The sequence below is a fragment of the Dendropsophus ebraccatus genome, chromosome 5 (genome assembly GCF_027789765.1).
Source record: "Dendropsophus ebraccatus isolate aDenEbr1 chromosome 5, aDenEbr1.pat, whole genome shotgun sequence".
Classification (NCBI taxonomy): Eukaryota; Metazoa; Chordata; class Amphibia; order Anura; family Hylidae; genus Dendropsophus; species Dendropsophus ebraccatus.
This window is the reverse complement of record NC_091458.1, coordinates 160,743,996-160,753,995: the sequence shown is the minus strand read 5'-3', so window position 1 is coordinate 160,753,995 and position 10,000 is coordinate 160,743,996. Positions and strand designations below refer to the sequence as shown.

Here is a 10,000-nt window from a genome sequence, read left to right as displayed (position 1 = left end):
GAGAGAGAGAGAGAGAGAGAGAGAGAGAGAGAGAGAGAAATCCCAGCAGCCCCCCTCCCCACTCAGGAAGAAACCTCAGGGATCCCTGGCTCCCCCTTCTCCCTCATCAGTTACATTGAGTCTCTGCATTCTTGGGCCATACCAAGTGTTGTATAGGGGAGTGTTATTCTGCCAGGCCTCGCAGTCCCCATACAGGAATATATATATATATATATATATATATATATATATATATATATATATATATATATACAGGTGGATGTAGGAAGGAGTCGTCTTCTTCTTCTTCAGGATTTGTGGTGGGGTCAGTGGGGTCTGTACAAGTCCTTCTTCTTCTCCTTCTTCTTCTGATCTCTGATGCTTTTTTAAATAAATAGTTATAATGTGCTGTACAAAATCCCAGTGCTTCTCAGGTGATTGACAGGTGGTTGTGTGGCCGTCACTTGGGGGTCTCTCTGCCCGGGGAGACCTCCCTCTGACTCTCCAGACCACTCACCAGTCTCTGGATGTTCTGTAACTCGTTGATGGAATCCTTCATGGAGCTCTTTGGGGAGAGGGGGCTGGGGTGGGGTCTCTTGTGGGCAGGGGTGTCTGGCAGGGGGCTGGACTCCCGGCTGCTGCCCGGCTTGGAGCTCTCGGATCCCGGGTTGAGGTTTGCCGGTAATCCGGTGGTCAGCAGGTTGGTGCTGGGGGGGATGCCCACCGGGATCTGGTAGGGGCTGAAGCGCAGGCGGGGGCGGCTGCTGCTGAGGAAGGGGTTCCTTGGCATCGTGGTGGCAGCACTGGTGGCTGGCATCGCTGAGGCGGCAGCTGCGGCAGCTGCCATGTAGGTATAGGGGTACGGGAAGAGCCCCCCAAATGTGGGCATGGGGATTCCCTGCAAGAGAAGAGACAGCGCTTAATATACAGAACAAAGTCACAGAAATACAGATAAACCTCTAACAATGTATCAAACAATAGAAACAATGTATCAAACCTCTAATAATGTATCAACCCTCTATGTATCCAATTTCTACCACTGTATCAAATCTCCAACAATGTATCAAACCTCTAACAATGTATTAAACAATAGAAACAATGTATCAAACGATATAAACAATGTATCAAATCTCTACCGCTTTATCAAACCCCTAACAATGTATCAAACCTCTATGTATCCAATCTCTACCAATGTATCAAACCTCTAACGATGTATCAAACAATAGAAACAATGTATCAAACCTCTAATAATGTATCAAACATCTATGTATCCAATCTCTACCAATGTATCAAATCTCTTAACGATGTATCAAACTTCTACACTGTATCACATCTCTACCAATGTAGCAAACAATAGAAACAATGTATCAAACCTCTAACAATGTATCAACCCTCTATGTATCCAATTTCTACCACTGTATCAAATCTCCAACAATGTATCAAACCTTTAACAATGTATCAAATCTCTAACAAATGTATCAACCTTCTAACCATGTATCACATCTCTAACAATTTATCAAACAATAGAAACAATGTATCAAACCTCTAACAATGTATCAACCCTCTATGTATCCAATTTCTACCACTGTATCAAATCTCCAACAATGTATCAAACCTTTAACAATGTATCAAATCTCTAACAAATGTATCAACCTTCTAACCATGTATCACATCTCTAACAATTTATCAAACAATAGAAACAATGTATCAAACTTCTAACAATGTTTTAAACAATAGAAACAATTAAACTACTAGGAGAAATCCATTGGTTTCCTCTTTGTTCGATGCAACAACCTTCTCCTAATAACACTTATATATAGTTATTTCCCCTTTACATAACATGTATTATTATAATCTTCTGAATCCTTATTATAATACAAATACTAGTAGTAATAATAATAATAATAATAATAATAATAATAATAATAATAATAATAATAATAATAATTCGTAGTTTTATAAAAAAAAATATAAAAATCATCTTGAAAATAAGAAGCGACAAATAGAGAAACTCCATCACACAATGAAGACATCTGTGAGAACAAGAAATTCGTGTCAATAAAAGGCAGCGATTATATCGATTACAGATCGGGTGTCGGAGGTTTGTCTCCCTGTGGTCAGAGGGGCAGCACAATGCTTTGCTCCGACTCGATAAGAAACCGAATCTAACAGGAATGGAGGCAAAAAGAGGAGGAAAGAAGCAAAGACACCTGAAGACTGGGATCAGGGTCAATCAAGAAGAAAAGCTGCCAGAATGATTATTAGTCAGTGACTGAAGAGAGTGGCAGAGGGTCATCTCAGTGTGAAGGCTCGATCCTAGATGATGGGGGGCAGGGGGGGGGCAGGTCACCTCAGTGTAAGGGCTGATGGATCCTAGAAGATGGGGGGCGGGGGGGGGGGGGGGCAAGTCACCACAGTGTGAGGGCTGATGGATCCTAGAAGATGGGGGGCGGGGGGGGGGGGGGCAAGTCACCACAGTGTGAGGGCTGATGGATCCTAGATGAGGGGGGGGCAGGTCACCTCAGTGTAAGGGCTGATGGATCCTAGATGATGGGGGGCGGGGGGGCGGGGGCAAGTCACCACAGTGTAAGGGCTGATGGATCCTAGATGAGGGGGGGCAGGTCACCTCAGTGTAAGGGCTGATAGATCCTAGATGATGGGGGGCAGGGGGAGGCAGGTCACCTCAGTGTGAGGGCTGATGGATCCTAGATTATGGGGGGCAGGGGGGGGGCAAGTAACCTCAGTGTAAGGGCTGTTAGATCCTAGATGATGGGGGGCAGGGGGGGCAGGTCACCTCAGTGTAAGGGCTGTTAGATCCTAGATGATGGGGGGCAGGGGGGGCAGGTCACCTCAGTGTAAGGGCTGTTAGATCCTAGATGATGGGGGGCAGGTAACCTCAGTGTAAGGGCTGTTAGATCCTAGATGATGGGGGGCAGGTAACCTCAGTGTAAAGGCTGTTAGATCCTAGATGATGGGGGGCAGGGGGGGCAGGTCACCTCAGTGTAAGGGCTGTTAGATCCTATATGATGGGGGGCAGGTCACCTCAGTGTAAGGGCTGTTAGATCCTAGATGATGGGGGGCAGGGGGAGCAGGTCACCTCAGTGTGAAGGTGTTAGATCCTAAATGATGGGGACTATGGCTACTTGTATAACAATGTAATAAAAGAAGAGTGGCTGCTCACCTGAGAGGCCAGCATGTGCTGAGAGAGGTGGAAAGGGAAGGGGGTGGCTGCTCCAGCAGCTGAGGAGAGACCCCCATTCTCCAGGCCACTGGCCCCCGTCATAGAGGCTAATAGATGTCCCATGCCCATGGCAGAGAAGGCCCCGGGGGCCATGGCGAACTGTCCCGGGTGGATGAACAAGGGTTGTCCAGTATTTAAGGGGTTAAAGAACTGCTGCCCATGGAGGCCGGAGAGGGCCAGGCTCTGCAGGTGACTGAGCTGTGGGGGGCTGTCAGTCTGTACCATCAGGGGGGCGAAGGTCTCCTTACTCAGCCCCCCACATTCGGCCTCTTTGGGGTCCTCCTTCCTCCTGCTCTCCAGCTTCTCCTTCTCCCGGACACTGAAGATGCTGCTGCTCTCATTCTCCTTCCGGCTCTCTGGGGGGTCGGCCTTCTTCTCTGGGGGGGTCTTCTCTCTCACCCTCTCCTCTAACCGGGGGCTGCTGGGGGTAGAGGGGGGCCCCACGGGGCTGCTGTGGCCCCTGGAGCTCCGGACTTCTCGCCTCTCCAGCTCCTGATCGCTGTCTGCGCCCAACTTCTCATCTATAATGCAAAGAACAGAAGGAAAGAATGAGAGAAGGAAAGAATAAAAGAAGGAGAGAAGGAGAGAATAAGAGAAGGAAAGTATAAAAGAAGGGGAGAAGGAGAGAATAAGAGAAGGAAAGAATAAAAGAAGGAAAGAAGGAAAGAATAAGAGAAGGAGAGAAGGAAAGAATAAAAGAAGGAGAGAAGGAGAGAATAAGAGAAGGAAAGAAGGAAAGAATAAAAGAAGGAGAGAATAAGAGAAGGAAAGAAGGAAAGAATAAAAGAAGGGGAGAAGGAGAGAATAAGAGAAGGAAAGAAGGAGAGAATAAGAGAAGGAAAGAAGGAAAGAATAAAAGAAGGGGAGAAGGAGAGAATGAAAGAAGGAGAGAAAGAAAGAATAAAAGAAGGAGAGAAGGAAAGAATAAGAGAAGGAGAGAAGGAAAGAAGGAGAGAAGGAAAGAATAAAAGAAGGAGAGAATAAGAGAAGGAGAGAAGGAAAGAAGGAGAGAATAAGAGAAGGAGAGAAGGAAAGAAGGAGAGAATAAAAGAAGGGGAGAAGGAAAGAAGGAGAGAAAGAAAGAATAAAAGAAGGAGAGAATAAGAGAATAAGAGAAGGAGAGAAGGAAAGAAGGAGAGAAGGAGAAAATGAGAGAAGGAAAGAAAAAAAGAAGGAGAGAAGGAAAGAAGGAGAGAATAAGAGAAGGAAAGAAGGAAAGAATAAGAGGAGAGAAGGAAAGAATGAGAGAATAAGAGAAGGAGAGAAGGAAAGAAGGAGAGAATAAGAGAAGGAAAGAATGAGAGAATAAGAGAAGGAGAGAAGGAAAGAATAAAAGAAGGGGAGAAGGAAAGAAGGAGAAAAGGAGAGAAGAGCAGACGGGCAGATAGCTCAGGACACAGCAACTCGGGTCTAATGTGAGGAACAACAAGAAGCAAAAGTAACAAATGTGTGTGCGTGTGTGTGTGTGTGTGTGTGTGTGTGTGTGTGTGTGTGTGTGTGTGTATATATATATATAAGATAGGATACCAGATAGCTCTCTATATACAGTCACACTGCATCCAGCCAATATATATATATCAGTAATAATCTCTTATAGACCAGGTGGATTATATATATATTATATATACAGAGGTCTTTTCCATTTTGTGACTAAAGTTTAGTAAGGACTGTCTGTTCTACAATAAAAGAATGAGGAGATGTCTCATGTCTCCCCTCCTGCTCCTGGGTTACATCTCTTCTACAAGAAAGGAATTAGGAGTCATAGAATCTATTATTATATTTATGAAATAGCAGAAACCTGAGCAGTAAAAGTCTATGAAAGGTAAAATGAAAGGTTCTGTAATTCTCTGGAAAAAAAAAAAAAAAAAAAAAAAAAAATATATAATAATAATAATTATTATTATTATTATTATTATTATTATTGTTATTATTATTATTATTATTGTTATTATTATTATTATTACAGGCAGACATACACAGACAGGGTTATATACAGGCAGACATAGACAGACAGGGTTATATACAGGCAAAACTATAGACAGACAGGGTTATATACAGGCAAAACTATACACAGACAGGGTTATATACAGGCAGACATACACAGACAGGGTTATATACAGGCATATTACACAGACAGGGTTATATACAGGCAGACATACACAGACAGGGTTATATACAGGCATATTACACAGACAGGGTTATATACAGGCATATTACACAGACAGGGTTATATACAGGCATATTACACAGACAGGGTTATATACAGGCAGACATACACAGACAGGGTTATATACAGGCATATTACACAGACAGGGTTATATACAGGCATATTACACAGACAGGGTTATATACAGGCATATTACACAGACAGGGTTATATACAGGCAGACATAGACAGACAGGGTTATATACAGACATATTACACAGACAGGGTTATATACAGGCATATTACACAGACAGGGTTATATACAGGCAGACATAGACAGACAGGGTTATATACAGACATATTACACAGACAGGGTTATATACAGGCATATTACACAGACAGGGTTATATACAGGCATATTACACAGACAGGGTTATATACAGGCAGACATAGACAGACAGGGTTATATACAGGCATATTACACAGACAGGGTTATATACAGGCATATTACACAGACAGGGTTATACACAGGCAGACATACACAGACAGGGTTATATACAGGCAGACATACACAGACAGGGTTATATACAGGCATATTACACAGACAGGGTTATACACAGGCAGACATACACAGACAGGGTTATATACAGGCATATTACACAGACAGGGTTATATACAGGCATATTACACGGACAATGATGGCAGCATAGGATACTGGTGGGTATGAGACCAGAGGCCGTGGGCTATAGCATGTATATCTGTATACAGAGCAGGCTGGCATCACTGTGCTAATAATAGAGTGGTATGACTATAGGGCATTATAATAATTACCTCTGTTAGAGCGGCTGAGTCTGAGGGGACTGGGCTCTGTACCCAGAGGAGAGTGCCCACTGCCCGGGGCCGGATCACAGGACGAGGCGTCAGACTCGGCCCCATCGCGGTCCCCCCGGCACTGCTCCTCATACATCCGCAGGGAGGGCAGCGTCAGCTGTTTCCTGATAGGACAAACCATGGGGGGGGGGGGGGGGGGAATTAGCTCTCCATATCCAACACAGTCCCCCCGATATCCAACAGACCCCCAATATCCAACACAGTCCACTCGATATCCAACACAGTTCCCCCGATATCCAACACAGTCCCCCCGATATCCAACAGACCCCCAATATCCAACACAGTCCACTCCATATCCAACACAGTTCCCCCGATATCCAACACAGTCCCCCCGATATCCAACAGACCCCCAATATCCAACACAGTCCACTCCATATCCAACACAGTTCCCCCGATATCCAACACAGTCCCCCCGATATCCAACAGACCCCAAATATCCAACACAGTCCCCCAATATCCAACACAGTCCACTCGATATCCAACACAGTTCCCCCGATATCCAACACAGTCCCCCCGATATCCAACAGACCCCCAATATCCAACACAGTCCACTCCATATCCAACACAGTTCCCCCGATATCCAACACAGTCCCCCCGATATCCAACAGACCCCAAATATCCAACACAGTCCCCCAATATCCAACACAGTCCACTCGATATCCAACACAGTCCCCCCGATATCCAACAGACCCCAAATATCCAACACAGTCCCCCAATATCCAACACAGTCCACTCGATATCCAACACAGTTCCCCCGATATCCAACAGACCCCCAATATCCAACAGACCCCAATATCCAACACAGTTCCCCCGATATCCAACACAGTCCCCCCCCCCACATCCAGCAGAGCCCCCCGATGCCTGTCCCCTGTATACCAGCCCTGCATCCCTATATTCCTAGCACTGACTATTGTAGCTGATATTCTAGAACATTTCTCACCTCTTCTCTCGCCTCCCGTTACCGGTATCACGGAATCCTTTAGCAAATGGATTATTGTCGATTTTAAGCTGCGTGATCTGTGGAGAGAAGGAAATGTAAATGTAAACATATAATATTTACTATATACTGTACAAATCAATATATAATAATCAACTATAGCATAATAAATATAGTATACATGGAGGGAGAGACGATAGATAGATAGATAGATAGATAGATAGATAGATAGATAGATAGATAGATAGATAGGAGATGGATAGATAGATAGATAGATAGATAGATAGATAGATAGATAGATAGATAGATAGGAGATAGATAGATAGGAGATAGATAGATAGATAGGAGATAGATGGATAGATAGATAGATAGATAGATAGGAGATAGATAGGAGATAGATAGATAGATAGATAGATAGATAGATAGATAGGAGATAGATAGATAGATAGATAGATAGATAGGAGATAGATAGATAGATAGATAGATAGGAGATAGATAGATAGATAGATAGGAGATAGATAGGAGATAGATAGATAGGAGATAGATAGATAGATAGGAGATAGATAGATAGATAGGAGATAGATAGATAGATAGATAGATAGATAGATAGATAGATAGGAGATAGATAGGAGATAGATAGATAGATAGGAGATAGATAGGAGATAGATAGGAGATATATAGGAGATAGATAGATAGATAGATAGATAGATAGGAGATAGATAGGAGATAGATAGGAGATAGATAGGAGATAGATAGATAGATAGATAGATAGATAGATAGATAGATAGGAGATAGATAGGAGATAGATAGGAGATAGATAGATAGATAGATAGATAGATAGATAGATAGATAGATAGATAGATAGAAGCTAGATAGATAGATAGATAGATAGATAGATAGATAGATAGATAAATAGATAGATAGGAGATAGATAGATAGATAGATAGATAGATAGGAGATAGATAGATAGATAGATAGATAGATGATAGGAGATAGATAGATAGGAGATAGATAGATAGATAGATAGATAGATAGATATATAGATAGATAGATAGAATTCCTGATGGACTATAGGTCCCAGCAGGGTTGCACTAGTTAATCTATTGTTTGGCTGAGCTGTCACTGTAGCTGCAGGGCTGAGAGGGTTAATGTAAAGTGTTATATTCCTAAACCCTGGAGGATGGATAGAACTTCTGGAGCTTGTAGTCCCCCCGGTGCCTACACTGCAGCAGCTTTACACACAGCCTCCCTGGTTTAACACACCGCAGGATTTATTAAAAATGATGCTGAGGTTTTGCCTTGAATTATTAATAGAGTTTTAATGATAGCAAGTTATATTTCAGAGCCCCCTGGGGGGAAGATGGCGGCTGCACAGTGCAGGGCTGGTAAAAGCTCCTCTTATCCCCCACCTAGGTCTTGTGGTGCAGGCGACATCAGGGCCATCAATTATTCAGCCTGTTGTAATATGTCTTCCCCTCAGATGCATCCCCCCTCCTCATATACCCCCCATGCATCTCCCCTCCTCATATACCACCCCCCATGCATCTCCCCTCCTCATATACCCCCCATGCATCTCCCCTCCTCATATACCACCCCCCATGCATCTCCCCTCCTCATATACCCCCCATGCATCTCCCCTCCTCATATACCACCCCCCATGCATCTCCCCTCCTCATATACCACCCCCCATGCATCTCCCCTCCTCATATACCCCCCATGCATCTCCCCTCCTCATATACCACCCCCCATGCATCTCCCCTCCTCATATACCCCCCATGCATCTCCCCTCCTCATATACCACCCCCCATGCATCTCCCCTCCTCATATACCCCCCATGCATCTCCCCTCCTCATATACCCCCCATGCATCTCCCCTCCTCATATACCACCCCCCATGCATCTCCCCTCCTCATATACCCCCCATGCATCTCCCCTCCCCATATACCACCCCCCATGCATCCCCCCTCCTCATATACCCCCCATGCATCTCCCCTCCTCATATACCACCCCCCATGCATCTCCCCTCCTCATATACCCCCCATGCATCTCCCCTCCTCATATACCACCCCCCATGCATCTCCCCTCCTCATATACCCCCCATGCATCTCCCCTCCTCATATACCACCCCCCATGCATCTCCCCTCCTCATATACCCCCCATGCATCTCCCCTCCTCATATACCCCCATGCATCTCCCCTCCTCATATACCACCCCCCATGCATCTCCCCTCCTCATATACCCCCCATGCATCTCCCCTCCCCATATACCACCCCCCATGCATCTCCCCTCCTCATATACCCCCCATGCATCTCCCCTCCTCATATACCCCCCATGCATCTCCCCTCCTCATATACCCCCCATGCATCTCCCCTCCTCATATACCCCCCCTCCATGCATCTCCCCTCCTCATATACCCCCCTCCATGCATCTCCCCTCCTCATATACCCCCCTCCATGCATCTCCCCTCCTCATATACCCCCCTCCATGCATCTCCCCTCCTCATATACCCCCCATGCATCTCCCCTCCTCATATACCCCCCCTCCATGCATCTCCCCTCCTCATATACCCCCCTCCAAGCATCTCCCCTCCTCATATACCCCCCTCCATGCATCTCCCCTCCTCATATACCCCCCTCCATGCATCTCCCCTCCTCATATACACTCCCCATGCATCTCCCCTCCACATATGCACCTTATATACCCCCCATGCACCCCCTCCTTATATACACCCCCCATGCATCTCCCCTCCTCATATACACCCCCCATGCATCTCCCCTCCTTATATACACCCCCCATGCATCTCCACTC

The 10,000-nt window shown here is 45.3% G+C and overlaps 1 protein-coding gene across 1 annotated transcript in view; it reads right to left on the bottom strand.

Annotated features, from left to right (window-relative positions):
• The window catches only part of TBX2 (T-box transcription factor 2), a 23,726-nt gene that overhangs the window by 758 nt on the left and 12,968 nt on the right, over nt 1-10,000 (bottom strand). Inside the window, exons 4-7 of the mRNA XM_069971783.1 lie at nt 7,197-7,273; nt 6,197-6,360; nt 3,161-3,741; nt 1-877 (exon numbers count right to left, since the gene is read on the bottom strand). The exon at nt 1-877 is cut by the window's left edge and continues 758 nt beyond it. Of these exons, the coding sequence (XP_069827884.1) occupies nt 440-877; nt 3,161-3,741; nt 6,197-6,360; nt 7,197-7,273 (1,260 nt within the window). The 3' untranslated portion in view covers nt 1-439. The remainder of the gene's footprint in view (nt 878-3,160; nt 3,742-6,196; nt 6,361-7,196; nt 7,274-10,000) is intronic.